Source organism: Caretta caretta, chromosome 6 (genome assembly GCF_965140235.1).
Source record: "Caretta caretta isolate rCarCar2 chromosome 6, rCarCar1.hap1, whole genome shotgun sequence".
Lineage (NCBI taxonomy): Eukaryota > Metazoa > Chordata > Testudines > Cheloniidae > Caretta > Caretta caretta.
In genome coordinates this window covers 9652068-9670494 of record NC_134211.1, presented here as the reverse complement: position 1 = coordinate 9670494, position 18427 = coordinate 9652068, and the positions used below count along the sequence as shown (strand labels likewise).

At 46.5% G+C, this 18427-nt stretch overlaps 1 protein-coding gene across 3 annotated transcripts in view; it reads left to right on the top strand.

Moving 5' to 3' along the window:
• LOC125637905 (E3 ubiquitin-protein ligase rnf213-alpha) overlaps nucleotides 1-18427 on the top strand; it is a 174646-nt gene that overhangs the window by 135114 nt on the left and 21105 nt on the right. For all 3 annotated transcript variants that reach the window (XM_048852965.2, XM_048852963.2, XM_048852966.2), the window contains 10 exons: nucleotides 2216-2427; nucleotides 3473-3574; nucleotides 6801-7016; nucleotides 9547-9628; nucleotides 10252-10286; nucleotides 12651-12745; nucleotides 13028-13178; nucleotides 13376-13541; nucleotides 14080-14171; nucleotides 15118-15366. In XM_048852965.2, the coding sequence (XP_048708922.2) occupies nucleotides 2216-2427; nucleotides 3473-3574; nucleotides 6801-7016; nucleotides 9547-9628; nucleotides 10252-10286; nucleotides 12651-12745; nucleotides 13028-13178; nucleotides 13376-13541; nucleotides 14080-14171; nucleotides 15118-15366 (1400 nt within the window). The remainder of the gene's footprint in view (nucleotides 1-2215; nucleotides 2428-3472; nucleotides 3575-6800; nucleotides 7017-9546; nucleotides 9629-10251; nucleotides 10287-12650; nucleotides 12746-13027; nucleotides 13179-13375; nucleotides 13542-14079; nucleotides 14172-15117; nucleotides 15367-18427) is intronic.

Here is an 18427-nt window from a genome sequence, read left to right as displayed (position 1 = left end):
CACACCACCCCCAGGGCGCCTCTAAGAGGCAGTACTTCCCCTCTTGCAAGCACTGAGTCTGTGTATGGAAAAGAAAACTTTTAATAAAAGGGTAAAGGAACCCAGCATTAATTGGGGAAAACACGACAAACATGATTCAGAAACAGATGGCCATGAACAAAACACCCACACCAGAGTACACAGGGGAGTGTCCTTTTCCTCAGTCTCTCACCTTGTGGTATGAAAGTCTGACAAACAAATGTCCCTTTAACACACCACTCCCCTGTCCCTCCACCGCACCCCACTCACAGTTGTTGTCCTTGGTCAGTGAAGACCCAGAGTTCAGAGGTGCATCTCTATGAGTTCACCTCCCATCCAGGGGATGAAGGACACCCAGCAATGCTTCAGCTGTCACTCCACTGTTGGCCACTCGCTCCACCACTGCTCGCGGAGCCATCAGCCACTTTATTGGCCGCTCGTTCTGCTGCCACTCACTCCACCAGCTCACTCTGCTGTTGCTTGCTCTGGCAGCCGCTCACTTCTATGTCAGCTGCTCTGCCATCGCTCACTCCACCACTGCCCTCTAGTGCAACCTCTGGAATGTCTTGAGGTCCCACCACTTAACACAGCTCTCAGTGATTTCAGCTGTTACAGGGGGAGCCTCATTGCTAGGGCAGGCTGGGCAGTCACTTTTACCAGAGATGCTGTCCCATAACAGCTCTAATGCTTGGACCTGGTTATCAGTGATTTCAGCTCTAGTGATCCAAAACAAAAGACTCTCAACTGAATCTTAATCAGCTCTGTCATTAAACAGTGGAGAGGGGGAAGGATAAATGTGTCAAGAACTCTTCGGCAGAGCTCACACCACCATGTACAGACACCTGTCCCCACCCTCTCACCTCTTCACTGGGCTTCAGCTCTCCTACCTCCTTCTTAGCAGGTGGAGTTCAGCTGAGGTTGAACCTCTCAGTCAGGGTATGCCAAGCACAGATCTGCTGCCCTCTATTCACACAACAAGGGTAATAAAACTGTATTACTCCTGCACCCAATACCAAAATGCAATCCAACACCAGCCAAAAGTGATCATTTGGGCAAAGCTGCTCCATCATGCTGCACACTTAGGCAGAGTGGGCATGTCTATGCAAACTAGGTCGGCTCCTGATGTCTTCTTCCCCAGTTCATCACTAGATGTCAGGGGAGAGCTCAGTCAGACTCTGCTTACAGATCTTTCTGAATCGGAATATTTCATACATGAAATATTTTGAGATTTTGACTTTTCCTCATCATTTGGGACCAATACAAATTTAGAAATGTCAGAATTTCCCACAGAACAGAAATTCCATTTTCCAGCCAGCTCTGATCATTACTGGAAAATACAACCTTAAATGACAAGATGTACAAAAGTGTGTGGTACCTACAGAAACAAATGTCCCACTTCTATATGGCCAGCACGTTTACCCAGCTGACTTTAGTGAAATGATCTTTCCCCTCAATTTCACTTGGTATGAGGTCACCAAATTAAAAGAGACAGGGTAAAATCTTCTTTAAATGAGTTTTTAAAGTATTTAAGTCAAGAATTTAAGTCTGTTTCTCAAAGCTCCACTCTAGCTCAGCCAGGAATTATTGGGCCAGATGCAGGAATCACCAGGCGAGATTCTCTGGCTTGGGTTATTCATAGATTCCCAAATCAGAAGGGATTATTATGATCATCTAGTGCAGCATAAGCCACAGAACTTCCCCCAAATAATTCCTAGAGCAGCACTTTTTATAAAAACATCCAATCTTGATTTACAAGATTATGCAGGAGGCTGAACTGGGTGGATACAATGAGCCCATTTGACCTGAAAATCTGAGACCTAAAAATGTCTGACCTCTCTGAATGCTGTAGGCTCTGCAAGACCAAACTCACTGTTGCCACAAAATTAATGGTGGCCACATTTAGTCCTACAGGATGAATTTTATCCATGAAGCAGTTTTCACTGGGAGGTGGTATTGCATTTTATACCTGTAAATCTTCACTTCAGAAGGGTTAATGGAAGGACTGTTCCTTCTGGTTCAGATGAAGTGTATCTATTCAAATGGGGTCTTTCTTGACTTTCTCCTTTTTTCCCCTTTTATCTTAAATACTATGGTAACATTACTGCAGGGATTTCATTGCATATGAGCTTTGAACAACCGTGAAGCTAGGCAGCAATATTGCATTGGTTTGGGGCTAATACTGAACTCTGCTTGGCAGCTGCAGACCAGAATACAGGGACCAGTGCTGAAACTGCAGAAAAACAGTCCCAACTTGTGAATTCAATGAAAAATCTGGTTGAAAAGGCCCAAACACCTTGGCCTCAAATATTCCTTATTAGAAATCTTTGTAATTTCTATGGGATGAACATAATGCAGAAGATTCTTCAGCGAGAGCAGTGGATTTTACCCAGAGGGATTGAGACTTCACAGGTAAGTGGCTTCCAAAGGCAACAGAATTTTATGCTTACAAACTATTCATACAGTTTCTGTATCTCCTTTCTACGGGATGGTTAATTCAAGAGACCTGTATTCACCTGAAAGCCAAGGGCATCCCTAAGGGGGTGCAGGGCCTAGGACAACACTCCCCCCCGCCTCTTCCTGCCCCCGCTCCGCCCCGCCTCTTCCCTCACCCACTCTGCTCCCGCTTCACCCCTTCCTGCTCCACCCCCATTCTGCCCCTTCCCTCCAGCCCCTGCCCCCACCCTGCCTCTTTCTGCCCCTTCCCCCAAACCCCTGCCCCACCTCTCCCCCAAAGTGTGGGGCCCGGGGCAACTGCCCCAAACCGTCCAATGGCTCTGCTGAAAGCAATTTTGTTCTTGATAAGCAAAAAGTGCTCCAAACCATAACATTGGTAAGACATGACCTTTGTGCTTTTGTGTGTTATTTTCAAAATGATGTTGGTATTTAGACTGAGAGCTCTTTATGGCAGGGACTGTCTCTCAGTAAGTGGGTGCAGTGCCTTGCACAATGGGGCTCTGATCTTAGTTACTGTGGGCAGGTTTACACTTAAAATACTGCACTGGTGCAGCTGCCCCGCTGTAGCTCTTTAATGAAGATGCCCTACGCTGACAGGAGAGAGCTCTCCCGTCGATGTAGTTAATCCTCCTCCCCGACAGGCGGTAGCTACATCTGCAGGAGAGGTTCTCCTGCTCACTGACATAACACTGTCTACATGGTTTGGTTGATATAACTACATCGCTCAGGGGGACTGATGTCAGTCACTGTGTGTCTGTGCACTATGGGCCACAATCAAGATCACGGCTTCTAGACACTGCCATAATACAAATAATAAAGCAATAAATAAAATAAGAATAATAATTAATAATAAAATACATGAAAAACATTTTGATTAACCTTCAAATGTAACTGGTCTGATAGGATTCTTTAGCAGCCTCTTGCTGTAAAATGATGTGCCTTAAATAATACATAAACCGCTTCTTTATAACAAAAGTATAAAATATTTTTATTTCCTTAGGACACAAAAATCAGCTCCAATACACCACTGATGCTTGTGACGCTAGACAGAGCAAGAGGCCACATTAAAAACACAGAATCTGAAGAAGCCAAGCAAATAACAGTGAGTGTCTGTTTTCTATTTTAATGGAACATGGTTTGGTTTGTGATTCTGTACAAGTGAAATTCACCCCTGTGCAGAGAGCCAGCACAATTTACACCAGCTAAGGATCTGCCACATAGGACTTGAATCAGAGAACTAGAAGGGACCTCGAGAGGCCATCAAGTCCAGCCCCCTCCACTCATGGCAGGACCAAGCACCATCTAGACCATCCCTGACAGGTTTCTGTCAAACCTGCTCTTAAAAATCTCCAGTGATGGAGATTCCACAACCTCCCTAGGCAATTTATTCCAGTGCCTAACCGCCCTGACAGTTAGGAAGTTTTCCCTGATGTCCAACCTAAACCTCCCTTGCTGCAATTTAAGCCCTTTGCTTCTTGATCTATCTTCAGAGGTTAAGAAAAGCAATTTTTCTTCCTCCTCCTTGTAACAACCTTTTAGGTACTTGAAAACTGTTATCATGTCCTGTCTCAGTCTTCTCTTCTCCAGACTAAACAAACCCAATTTTTTCAATCTTCTCTTATAGGTCATGTTTTCTAGACCTTTAATCATTGTTTTGCTCTTCTCTGGACTCTCTAATTTGTCCACATCCTTCCTGAAATGTGGCGCCCAGAACTGGACACAATACTTCAGTTGAGGCCTAATCAGCGCGGAGTAGAGTGGAAGAATTACTTTTCGTGTCTTGCTTTCAACACTCCTGCTAATACAGCGCAGAAGGATGTCTGCTTTTTTTGCAACAGTGTGCACTATTGAATGACTCATATTTAGTTTGTGGTCCACTATGACCCCAAGATCCCTTTCCACAGTACTCCTTCCTAGGCAGTCATTGCTCATTCTGTATGTGTGCAACTGATTGTTCCTTCCTCAGTGGAGAACTTTGCATTTGTCCTTATTGAATTTCATCCTATTTACCTCAGACCATTTCTCCAGTTTGTCCAGATCATTTTGAATTTTAATCCTATCCTCCAAAGCATTTGCAACCCCTCCCATCTTGGTATCATCCACAAACTTTATAAGCATACTCTCTATGCCATTATCTAAATTGTTGATGAACAGGACCCAAAACTGATCTCTGCGGGACCCCACTCGTTATGCCCTTCCAGCATGACTGTGAACCACTGATAACTACTCTCTGGGAATGGTTTTCCAGCGAGTTATGCACCCACCTTATAGTAGCTCCATCTAGGTTGCATTTCCATAGTTTTGTTTATGAGAAGGTCATGCGAGACAGTATCAAAAGCTTTATTAAAGTCAAGATATACCACATCTGTTGCTTCCCCACAAGTCTTGTTACCCTGTCAAAGAAAGCTATCTGGTTGGTTTGACACAATTTGTTTTTGACAAATCCATGCTGACTGTTACTTATCATCTTATTATCTTCTAGATGTTTGTAAACTAATTGCTTAATTATTTGCTCCATTATCTTTCCGGGTACAGAAGTTAAGCTGACTGCTCTGTAATTCCCTGGGTTGTCCTTATTTCCCTTTTTATAGATGGGCACTATAATTGCCCTTTTTCAGTCTTCTGGAATCTCTCCCATCTTCCATGACTTTTCAAAGATAATCACTAATGGCTCAGATATCTCCTCAGTCAGCTCCTTGAGTATTCTAGGATGCATTTCATCAGGCCTTGGTGACTTGGGGACATCTAATTTGTCCAAGTAATTTTTAACTTGTTTTTTCCCTATTTTAGCCTCTTCTGATCCTATCTTAGTTTCACTTGCATTCACTACGTTAAATGCCCAATCACCACCAACCTTCGTGGTGAAAACCAAATCAATGGAGTCATTAAGCACCTCTGCCATTTCCACATTTTCTGTTGTTCCCTCCTCCCACTGAGTAACCAGCCTACCCTGTCCTTGGTCTTCCTCTTGCTTCTAATGTATTTGTAGAATGTTTTGTTGTCAGCCTTTATGTCTCTAGCTAGTTTGATCTCATTTTGTGCCTTGGCCTTTCTAATTTTGTCCCTACATACTTGTGTTATTTGTTTATATTCATCCTATTTAATTTGACCTAGTTTCCACTTTTTGAAGGCCTTTTTTTTTTTTGATTTTTAGATCACTGAAGATCTCCTGGTTAAGTCAGGGTGGTCTCTAGCCATACTTTCTGTCTTTCCTGCACTTAGGATGGAAGAATCCCATGCACCGCTACAGACTAGGGACCGAATGGCTAGGCAGCAGATCTGCAGAAAAGGACCTAGGGGTTACAGTGGACGAGAAGCTGGATCTGAGTCAACAGTGTGCCCTTGTTGCCAAGAAGGCCAATGGCATTTTGGGATGTATAAGTAGGGGCATTGCCAGCAGATCGAGGGACATGATGGTTCCCCTCTATTTGACATTGGTGAGGCCTCATCTGGAGTACTGTGTCCAGTTTTGGGCCCCACACTACAAGAAGGATGTGGAAAAATTGGAAGGAGTCCAGCGTAGGGCAACAAAAATGATGAGGGGACTGGAACACATGACTTATGAGGAGAGGCTGAGGGAACTGGGATTGTTTTGTCTATGGAAGAGAAGAATGAGGGGGGATTTGATAGCTGCTTTCAACTACCTGAAAGGGGGTTCCAAGGAGGATGGACCTTGACTATTCTCAGTGGTAGCAGATGACAGAACAAGGAGTAATGGTCTCAAGTTGCAGTGGGGGAGGTTTAGGTTGGATATTAGGAAAAACTTTTTCACTAGGAGGGTGGTGAAACACTGGAATACGTTACCTAGGGAGGTGGTGGAATCTCCTTCCTTAAAAGTTTTTAAGGTCAGGCTTGACAAAGCCCTGGCTGGGATGATTTAATTGGGGATTGGTCCTGCTTTGAGCAGGGGGTTGGACTAGATGACCTCCTGAGGTCCCTTCCAACCCTGATATTCTGTGATTCTATGATTCCTATGCAGTGGGATAGTTTACTCTTGTGGGCAATGGGTCTTAACTGGTGCCTACTGTAATTATAGGGAATGTGCCTTTAAGGTCTGAGCTTCCCAGACAGACAGTCAGGTGGGGTGCTGTGAATCTCTTGTTATTACAGCCAGTTGGAAACAGACAGAACAAAGCAGATCTCTTTGCAAGCTTCTATGCACTGAGCGATCACTGAACACCACACCTTGGTCTTGCGCTGGCTTCTCTGCACAGTGGTGAATTTCACCCTAATTATAAAACACAACAGATAGTGGTGTGACCCTCTGGAGTGAAATGTGCAAAGTGGAGCCCATAAACCTCTCTCTGTTTTATTTGATTGTCATTTAGGCCATCACAAAGCAAATGGAGAGGCTCCTACAGGCACCGCTGCCATCAGAAGAATCCGTGGAAAACAAATTGGAAAAGATCATGAGTGACGTGAGCAGCCAGGAAAATGCAGCCTTGCTGGAAGTGGTGCTGCATACTGCTCTCACGCTGATCCTGTCCCAGAACCCACTCACCGAGCTGTTCAAATCCATCTGCTTCCAGCCCAGCGCTGTCAAGGTGAGTCTAAAGCAAAGAGCCATTGTATTCCTCCTCAGCCCCAGCAGCTCTGTAGTGCCAGTGACCTAATCCCCTTTATGCCCCTTTCTGTCTGAAGTGTCAGTTACAGCAGCTTTTGGGTGTGGGAGGAACTTAAGATCTGTCCCTATAAATACAGATATATTTAAAATCATCCAAAATCATGGCCATCGTGCCACATCCCACCTGCACTTTGCTTCTGGTTCTCGTCTCTTTCTGTTAACTCAATCGCTAACCAGAGACTTTGGATTTTCTAGTCCAAAAACTTCCAAAGTCACTATTTGCATTTCCCCCTTTGTCCAATGACACATGCTGGGGATATGTGCATGACAGCACCTGCCTGAGGTTCTGGGGGCTCCAGGGAAATAGTACCGAAAGAATTTAAGGACAGAAAGAACCATTATAACCCCTGCATAACCCAGGCCAGAGAATCTCACTCAATTACCATTGTTTGGAGCCCTGAATTATTCGCCTGTCTGTCCGTATGTGTGTGTCTGTCTGTTTGCAGTGACTCATTATCTTAATGTCAGCTGATAAAGATAGATTTTTCTGTTGAAATCAAAAGGGAAATCAAAATTTCCACAAGTCATTGGGCCAGATACAGGAATTGCTGGGTGAGATTCTCTGGACTGTGCTATGCAGGAGGCTGGGTTGGATGGTCAGAAAGGTTCCTTCTGGCCTTGACATCGATGACTCTTTCCCTTTGTGCTCATGTGGCTAGTTTCCCAAGTTATGGCACCAAATTCCCAGAGGAAGAATACGGTCTTTGTTTAGGCAGAGAAAGCCACATAGCACAAGGAAATGGAAACCTGTACCTGGGACGAAGGGGGACAATTTGGCATGAAGCTGGGTTGGCATAGCACAAACAACCCTTGTGAGAATTGATCTGACCTAGCCAGCAGCCTGCTTTGGAGGCTGAGCACTTTTACAGGCCCATTTTGCTTTATGATTCCGTACCAGTATTTTATTACTCATTCAGTGTGGGATCATTGGGGGATCAGGCACTGGACTAATACTCAGGTTTCCTGGGTTCTTTTCCCACCTCTCCCTGGGTGACTTGGGCAAGTCACTGAACCTTTCTCCTTCTTAGTTTCTCCTCCCACCTCTTGTCTATTTATTTTGTAACTCGTTGAGGCAGGGATTGTCTCATATGTCTGTATGGTGCTGGGCACAACAGGACCCCGATCTCGGTCGCTGTGTGTCTGTGCAGCGCCCAACCCGACAGAACCCTGATCTCAGTCGCTGTGTGTCCGAGCCGTGCCTGGCATAGAATCATAGATTATCAGGGTTGGAAGAGACCTCAGGAGGTCATCTGGTCCAACCCCCTGCTCAAAGCAGGACCAACACCAACTAAATCATCCCAGCCAGGGCTCTGTCAAGCCAGGCCTTAAAAACCTCTAAGGATGGAGATTCCACCACCTCCCTAGGTAACCCCTTCCACTGCTTCACCACCCTCATAGTGAAATAATGTTTCCTAATATCCAACCTAGACCTACCCCACTGCAACTTGAGACCATTGTTTCTTGTTCTGTTATCTGCCACCACTGAGAACAGCCAAGCTCCATCCTCTTTGGAACCCCCTTCAGGTAGTTGAAGGCTGCTAGCAAATCCCCCCCTCACTCCAGTTCCCTCAGCCTCTCCTCATAAGTCATGTGCCCCAGCCCCCTAATCATTTTTGTTGCCCTCCGCTGGACTCTCTCCAATTTGTCCACATCCCTTCTGTAGTGGAGGGACCAAAACTGGACGCAATACACCAGATGTGGCCTCACCAGTGCCGAATAGAGGGGAATAATCACTTCCCTCGATCTGCTGGCAATGCTCCTACTAATACAGCCCAATATGCCATTAGTCTTCTTGGCAACAAGGGCACACTGCTGATTCATATCCAGCTTCTCATCCACTGTAATCCCCAGGTCCTTTTCTGCAGAACTGCTGTTTAGCCAGTTGGTCCCCAGCCTGTAGCGGTGCATGAGATTCTTCCTTCCTAAGTGCAGGACTCTGATGGGGGCATGATGGGGCCCTGATCTCAGTCACTGTGTGTCTGTGTGGCACCCGGCACGATGGGGCCCTGATCTCGGTAACTGTATGTCTGTGCAGCGCTTGGTGTAATGAGGTTCTGAGCTTCACTCACTGTGTGTCTGGAAGGTGCCAGGAATCATAGAATCATAGAATATCAGGGTTGGAAGGGACCTCAGGAGGTCATCTAGTCCAACCCCCTGCTCAAAGCAGGACCAATCCCCAATTAAATCATCCCAGCCAGGGCTTTGTCAAGCCTGACCTTAAAAACTTCTAAGGAAGGAGATTCTACCACCTCCCTAGGTAACGCATTCCAGTGTTTCACCACCCTCCTAGTGAAAAAGTTTTTCCTAATATCCAACCTAAACCTCCCCCACTGCAACTTGAACAAAACCTATATCTCCCAAGTCTCCATCCAGCGCTCTATCCACATACTCTTCCTTCCACTCTGCCCCAGTGCTGTAGTAAAGGTGTCCAACTGTGGTTTGTTTACAAGGGGACCTACTTTCCGACCATGCCGGGCGACCTTCTCTTTGATGTGATGAATTGGAAAAACGTTGGCTTTACAAAGATGTGGAGTAAGTCTCAGAAAAACTTTATATTAATATTTTTTCTTACTGCTTTTAAGTGCACTACTGTTGTAATACCAGGTGTGCTTGCCAGGAGGCAGCCATTCCGCTTAACCCAAATGGTGCCTACATACAGAGAGGCTCCGGTGCCAGCTCCTTTCCAAGCCCCCGGGGGGAGGTGTGGCTGGGAAAAATGCGGCATGACTGGGACACAGCTGAGACCAGCTGATCCCTGCTTGGCAGAAAAGTACCCTGAGGCTATAGGAAGCTGGTCTTAAATTAGAGCAAGGTTAAAGACGGGTCTGGCAGCCGTGGTACAAGGGATGGGTAAAGGCTGCTGAAAACAGCGACTGCATTTCAGACGGACCGGAAATCTGGTTTAGAATGTTGGTTCACAAGGTCATTTTTTACAGAAGCAGGAAATTTGGGACCAGGTCCCTGGCTGGTGTCAGTGGGCCATTGCTCCGTTGGAGTCAGTGAGCCAGATTCCCAGCTGAGGAGAATCGGTTGTCGCTCCATTGGAGTCAGTGGGGTTATGCTGATCCACCAGCTGAGGTTCTGGTGCATTCTCATTACTGTTGTTTTTGTGACTGTACCAGTAGCTGACTGGTCTGATTCTCTCTCTCACACAGGATGCCGATGCGGGCAGCACTGGCCCATTCGAGCTGTAAGTGTCTCTTCGTAGCTGTTGTTTGTTGGGGGTGTATCTTCAGCCTCGTGCTGCGTCTCTGTGTCTCTGGGATGTACGTGTAGGATTTCTTGGGACAGGGCTACTTGCCATTGACACAAGGATCCAGAGGCCCAAGCTGACTCCTAACCTGATCTCCCTACTTAAAAATATGCACTTAAATTGCACCTAAATCTTCACGTTAGGGCTGACGTAGTGTCTGGGCTTGAGCTTTTCACTGCTGTGCATCCCCAAGCTAGTCTCCTGTGATACGAGAGTATCCTATCCAGAGCTGTATCCACATGTAGCCCCTTCCTGGGGCACCCCTGTAAGAGTGGTAGAGCCCCTGGGTGGGGGCTGAACCTGCCTCCTCCAGAGCTAAGAGCACAAGTCTTTCCTGCCTGAGCCGAAAGACCCACCTCTCTTAGCCCAGGCTGTAGCAGGCTCATCAACCTCTATGTACGGCCCAGCCATCGCTAGAGCTGGGCAGGGCCCCACACTGGTAAGCGTGGGCTACATGTGTAGATGGGTCTGTGGAGACAGTTACTGAAGATAAAGTGTTCCATGGCATGGCCTGTAGGAACAAACCATGTGGTATTTGTAGAAGTAGTTGCTTTTGCCCTGCACGTGCCTTAGGCCCAGCTCCGCAAAGGGGTTGGATGTTGTGACGCTGCACGTGGCAACACCTAACTTTTAGTCGCTTAGAAAAGCGCTGGAGTAGCAGTGGGATCCACAGAGCCCGAGTTAGGCACCCAGCTCCCTGTACAATGCCTGGGCAGAGACAGGCACCGGACAGTGTGACACACAAGCCAGCATGCCAGGCGAGGAGCTGCGTAAGCCAGCCAGTGGGAGATGCTGATCAGTGGGGTATGTGCTAAGCCCTTCCCCACTCCTTGGTCCAGGCTGCAGGGAAGCACCTAGCTCTGCTCAGTGATCCAAAGGGGCGTAGGCACCTAAGTCATTTCTGTGTCACTCTGCACAAAGATTGAGATTTTCACTGCTGTATATTCAAGCTACTTTCCTGTGACACTAGAGTTTCATCATATCCAAAGCTGCATCTGTATGAAGCCTGTGTCACTCCACACAAAACAACCGGAGGAGGAGGAGGAGGAGGTAGTGGTGGTGAGAAGGAGTCTGCAGTCCAGTGATTAGGGAGGTGGAGGACCAGTCCCCTTGTTCCAATGACTCATTGTTTAGCCTCAGCGGAACAGCATCACGAGGAGAGATTGAGGAAGCCCCATCAGAATTTCCCATAGCTCAGTGTCTACGGCTCCCTTCTGGGAGGTGGGAGCCCCTAGTTTAAATCCTTTGGGCCAAGGGAGTATTTAAACCTGGATTTCCTGGGGTGAGTGCTCTAACCACTGGCCTGAAAGGTATGAAGGATCCTCCTCCTCTGGCTAGGTTTTCAACGGGCTCCTTTTCCTGTCTTCCCTCAGTTCATGGGTTGCTCTGGAGCTGAGGCAAGAGATCAGTATTTGGACACCAAGAGTGGGGCAGCAGTGCACATGCCCAGAGGCAGAAGCCTTAGCACTGAGGGAACTTGTACCCTGAAAACAGAGGCGTGGAGTGAGTGTAGATGTCTACAGGGTTAGTTGGTAGCTGAGCAGGAGTTTTGGGGCTCACAGTGATGCCTGAAATTGGGACTTAGCCACAAAGTACCCTGGTGGATCTGGGCCTTCCCAAGTGCAGGTCTGAGTACCCTGCACCTAATCCTCCTCCTCTGTTCTAGCAACATGGTTTTCAACAGTGACCGATCTGGTTTTGCCTTGCCACTAGCAGTCATGCTCATTCTGCGTACATTTGGTGAGACCACAGCTGTATACACTCAAAGGGAGCTGCCCCCTCCCCCCCCCCCGAATTTCAGTGTGTTTGGGGAGCCTGGGGGCTTGTCTACGTGGCCATTTGTGTGTGCGTCAAGCCGGGGTGTGAACTACAGCACACTGTCCTGCACATTGTCACCGTGTGGATGCTGCTGCCTCTTGTGCACTAAAAGTTCCGTCTTGCACTTGGACGTCCTGCTGATTCACTAGCATGTGCTGGAGCAGGTGCCATGCAGACAGTTGGTGCGTGTACATTCACACCCCAGCCTCCCGTGCACTGAGGGGCTGTGTAGACAAGCCCTAACTGCACTAGGCAAGTCTGAGAAACATGATCCTACACACAAAGCCAGTATATTGCACACTCACTGTCTTTCCTGTTCACTGTTTTGAACATTTCTGCCTCCAGTGGTTTGTGCAACGTCTGTTTCTTGCTCCGCTGCAGAGTGATGCTGTCTGGCTAGCAGCTGAGCAATCCATTGTACAATTGTTGCATTGCTGATTCTTTAAAAAATGACTAAAGCTGGCCTTATCCCTGTGACAACAGTGCGGACTGCCCATGGAGATTATGAAATGTGTGTGTGGCTCCGAGGTCGGTGGGACTGATCACAAACCGGTGAAGGGATTTGAGGAAGTAGATGTGTAAGTTTAAAGTCATTGCATGTAATGTAAAAGGAATGAATGAGACTGTGTCAACGTAAACCCACACAGCTGTCTGGGAATTGTCTACTGGGGTGAACTATAGGTGCCAATTTTAGGGGAAATTTCATTGAAAGTTCAAAATTCCAATCATTTTCCCCACCCCAGTGTGACTCCACGGTCACTATAGTTGTGAACTGATTTGGGTGAAACACCAAAAAGTACACGGTTTGGGAGAAAAGTCTGACCTCTGACTGTCAGATAAATTGTGGTTTCTTAATACAGCACGAAGGATAAAACAGAGAGAGGCTACGTGCTGGGGAGTCCGTCCTCACGGAACAATGAGACCGAGAGAGATCTGCCTGCAGCCTCAGTCTCCATCGCCAGAGCACTGCTCCATTCTTCAATGCTACTGGGGACTTTTACCGATAGACAGGTGGGAAAACAAATGCCCCCGGCAAAATATCTGTCTGTCTGTCTGCAGTAACTGATCAGTGTTACACACCACTAACAGGCTATAAATTGTAATGGTAATTTTGTCTGACTTATACATTGCCTTTGTGGAGGTGTCTGTACAATTAAGAGGGGAAATGCTTCCTCAGAGCTAAGCTATGGAAATACTTTGCCTTCTAGTCCATTTTGGAGCTAATGAAAGTGAAGCCCCAGGACACAGAAAAGTTCTTTTGTGACCACCTTGAAAAAGACATCCAGTTCCTCGCAGAGTCACTTAGTGGAAACATAGACGATGCAACAATGACAGTCCACCTCTTCCTCAGATACATCCTCGACAGCACAGCAGGTAAAGGAACGCCTCGTTTTAGGGGCTGTTATTTTTTGTTTTGTTTTGTTTTTTGCTGCTGTATTTATGACAAATTCAGACTAAAATTAGGTTCAAAATGTTTAACCGAGAGGGGCATGATCCATCAGGACAGCTCATGTAGGGATGAGGTGGATTCCCCAGCACTTGGAGCCTTGACATTAAGAATTGATATTTCTTTCTAAAAGTCTGCTATAGCTCAGACAGAGGTGATGGCCATGGTGTAGAAATCACTGGGTGAGGTTCTATGGCCAGTGTTATGCAGGAGGTAGGACTAGATGATCATAACGCTCTCTTCTGGCCTTACAGTCTATGAATCTATCAATAAACTGATTTTTAACTGGCTAATATTTTAATGTGTTCCTATATCTTATGACTCAAGAATCCAGTTGCCTGGTAACATTGTAATTCATTTCACTATTATGAACGACAATATTTACTGCAACTCCTCTACTTTAGATCTGCTCGTTATTTTATGTTAAATGATGAAAGCTTACGTGTAATTGTATATTTCTTACAGACACAAACATGACTATTAAATTTATGCATGAAAAAGCAGACAGAGTACAATGGGAAAGCTGCTTAAAAGCCGTAACTCAGTCGTTCTTCCAGGTATGTGAGGACTGGTTTTCTATACATGGTAAATATCACAAATATAACCAGCTGTTTACTCAGGGTAAGAGAGAGAGCCAGAAAAAGCCCACCTGAGACTTCCATGCCACAATATGAAACCAGAAGTCACACAAAACATTTCTAAAATGCCATTTCTTTGCCTCCAAAGAACCCCTTGGTGCTCAGGTGCCACAGTGATGGGCGCGTTATAAGAACCTGATAGAACAACATAGACTATATTAAGCCTAGCTCGCTTTTCCAATGCAAAACTTGTTCATTGTGTTCAACGTACTAGAGAGGAAAAACCTGTGTGTTTGAGTGTCTACAAACCTGGTATTAAACGGCCTGCCACTCTGTATTTCCAAGAGTTCTGTTGGCATTTCATTATTATTAATTATTATTATTATTATTATTATCATCACAGTAGGGCCTGTTGGCTTAAACAAAGATCAGGGCCCCATTTTGCCAGGCAATTCACAGACACACACAAAGAGTCTCTTTGTGCTGGGCATTGGGGCCAGGGAGCCATGGCCCTCTGACTTTTTACCAGCAATAAGGGCGAGCAACAGTGGGGAGGGGGAGGAGAAGAGCAGGGGTCCAAGTCCTTGGGGAGAAGGGGTTAGGATGGGGCTATGTTTTGGGGGCCGGTGGCCCCCCCACTCCTAGGGAGCTTCCATCATCCCTAGCTGGGTGCTGCACAGACACACAGTGAAAGACAGTCCCTGCCCCAAAGAGCTCACAGTCTAAATGGACAAGGGCAGGATGATTGTCCCTTTTTACAGATGAGAAATGGAGACACAGAGTCATGAAATAGCTTCTCTGAGATCACACAGGGAGTCGGTGGCAGAGCCAAGAATTGAACCCAGATCTCTAGTCTTGTGCCTTAACCCTGAGCTGGCCCCTTTATAACAAGACTCGATTGCTAACTGACATCTCACTTCCACAGGTGCTGGAGCAGAAACTTGCTTCTGCAAAGCAGCAGATCGTAGAGGAGGGAGCTCACAGTTCAAATGTTCTCCTGAAAGTAGCCTATGGCCAGTCCCCGCCTTTCAGCCACCTGCCGAGCTGCGGGCTGATCAACATGCCCTGCATGTGGAAATTTGAACAGAGGATGACACTCCAACGCCTGACCCATCTGGTGCAACAAGAAAATGGAGCAGACCAGTTCCCTGTGCTCCTGGAACTACTGTCCAAGGTGCTCTGGGATGATTTGAACTAATGTGTACACACAAACAGCACATGCGTTAGAACAGCACACACACACACACGCACAGATGTGAATACATTGTAACCCTTTTTCAGCCCAACAGGCTAGTCAAAGTTTGGGGCCTTGTGGATGTTCCAGTTGGAAGTAGAAATTGATGGAGTCTGGTATTTTCTTTACTGCAGTTTTGTTCATTTACAAAGAATATACAAAGTCCTGTCTCTCTGAACACAGGGGGAATCAACTAGCAGGAAACAGCTTTTGTTGCTCACAGGACCAAGAGCAATCTTAGAGCCTGCACCTGACCTCTTCCCAGGTTTCTGCCACTGGCTTGCAGCTGCTCCCTCCTTCTCTGTCTGTTCTTGTCTGTTTCTGTGAGCTCGTCTACACTACAATGCTGTGCCGCTGTAGCACTTCAGTATAGATGCGCCCGACGTCAACAGGAGGGATTCTCCCACTGGTGTAGGTAATCCGCCTTCCCAGCCCTCTGTGATCTCTCTTCCCACAAACAAACACAGCTACCCAAAACAATACTCAGTCAAAAGCTCCTGGGCTGGTTCACACATGTCTTTTGTCTTAGCTGGAGCTTTTACTTACAGTTATGTTAACTGAAGGGTGAGTTCACACCTATCAATCTCAGTGGGGTTTTAACTCCGCCCGTAATAAGGTTTCACCCAGCTCATAACAATACTCATTTATAGTTAGAGTAATAGGAACATTAGGACTAGAAGGGAGCTCATAGATTCCAAGGCCAGAAGGGACCATCTAGTTTGACCTCCTGTCTAACATAGGCAAAAAACTGCCCCCAAAATAATTCCTAGAGCAGAGCTTTTAGCAAGACATCCAATCTTGATTTTAAAGTGGTCAGTGATCGAGACTCCCCCATGACCCTTGGTAAATTATTCCAATGGTTAATTACTCTCATTGTTAAAAATATACTCCCGGGTCATCGTGTCCAGTCCCCTGCTGTTGTTCATCATAGAAACTCCTTCATAGCTTATCAATGATGAGATAACTGGCTCTGTGGATATGGGGAAAGCAGTGGACGTGATATACCTTGACTTTAGCAAAGCTTTTGATATGGTCTTCCACAGTATTCTTGCCAGCAAGTTAAAAAAGAATGTATTGGATGAATGGACTATAAGATGGACAGAAAGCTGGCTAGATTGTTGGGCTCAACGGGTAGTGATCAACGGCTCGATGTCTAGTTGGCAGCCGGTATCAAGTGGAGTGCCCAAGGGTCGGTCCTGGGGCTGGTTTTTTTTCAACATCTTTATTAATGATCTGGATGATGGAATGAATTGCACCCTCAGCAAGTTTGCAGATGACACTAAGCTGGGGGCAAGTATCAGAGGGGTAGCTGTGTTAGTCTGTATCCGTAAAAACAACGAGGAGTCCAGTGGCACCTTAAAGACTGACGCATTTATTTGGGAATAAGCTTTCCTGGGCAAAAAGCCCCCTTCATCAGACGCATGGAGTGGAAATTACAGATACAGGCACGAATATACAGGAACATGAAAAGAAGGGAGTTACCTTACAAGTGCAGAACCAGTGTTGACAAGGCCAGTTCAGTCGGGGTGGATGTGGCCCACTCCCAATAGTTGACGAGGAAGTGTCAATACAAAGAGAGGGAAAATTGCTTCTGAAGTGAGCCAGCCACTCCCAGTCCCTATTCAAGCCCAAATTAATGGTGTTAAGTTTGCAAATGATTTGCAGCCTGCAGTTTCTTTGAAGTTTGTTTTTGATGTTTTTTTGTTGAAGGATGGCTACTTTTAAATCTGTTACTGAGTGTCCAGGGAGATTGAAGTGTTCTCCTACTGGCTTTTGTATGTTACCATTCCTGATGTCTGATTTGTGTCCATTTATTCTTTAAGGTAGAGACTGTCCAGTTTGGCCAGTGTACGTGGCAGAGGGGCATTGCTGGCACATGATGGCATCTATCACATTGATAGATGTGCAGGTGAATGAGCCCCTGTTGGTGTGGCTGATGTGGTTGGGTCCTATGATGGTATAGTCTTTAAGGTGCCACCGGACTTCTCGTTGTTTAAGCTGGAGAGAGAGGTAGATATGCTGGAGGGTAGGGATAGGGTCCAGAGTGACCCAGACAAATTGGAGGAGTGGACCAAAAGAAATCTGATGGGGTTCAATAAGGACAAGTGCAGAGTCCTGCACTTAGGACGGAAGAATCCCATGCACCGCTACAGGCTGGGGACCAACTGGCTAAGCAGCAGTTCTTCAGAAAAGGACCTGGGGATTACAGTGGATGAGAAGACAGATATGAGTCAACAGTATGCCCTTTGTTGCCAAGAAGGTTAATGGCATATTGGGCTGCATTAGTAGGAGCATTGCCAGCAGATCGAGGGAAGTGATTATTCCCCTCTATTCGGCATGGTGAGGCCACATCTGGAGTACTGCATCCAGTTTTGGGCCCCCCACTACACAAAGCATGTGGACAAATTGAAAAGAGTCCAGCGGAGGGCAATGAGAATGATCAGGGGGCAGGGGCACATGACTTACGAGGAGAGGCTGAGGGAACTGAGCTTATTTAGTCTGCAGAAGAGAAGAGTGAGGGGGGATTTGCTAGCAGTCTTCAACTACCTGAAGGGAGGTTCCAAAGAGGATGGAGCTCGACTCTTCTCAGTGGTGGCAGATGACAGAACAAGGAGCAATGGTCTCAAGTTGCAGTGGGGAAGGTCTAGGTTGGATATTAGGAAACACTATTTCACTCGGAGGGTGGTGAAGCACTGGAATGGGTTACCTAGGGAGGTGGTGGAATCTCCATCCTTAGAGGTTTTAAAGGCCTGGCTTGACAAAGCCCTGGTTGGGATTATTTAGTTGGTGTTTGTTCTGCTTTGAGCAGAGGGTTGGACTAGATAGCCTCCTGAGGTCTCTTCCAACCCTAATCTTCTATGATTCTATGAAACTCCATCTTAAAACCCAATTAGTGTTGGGCTCCACTCCTTCTGGGAGGTTGTTCCAGACCCTCCCTCCTCTGATGGTTTCCAGCCTACATTTATTCTTGGCCAGTTTATCCCCATTTGTTCTTGTGCCA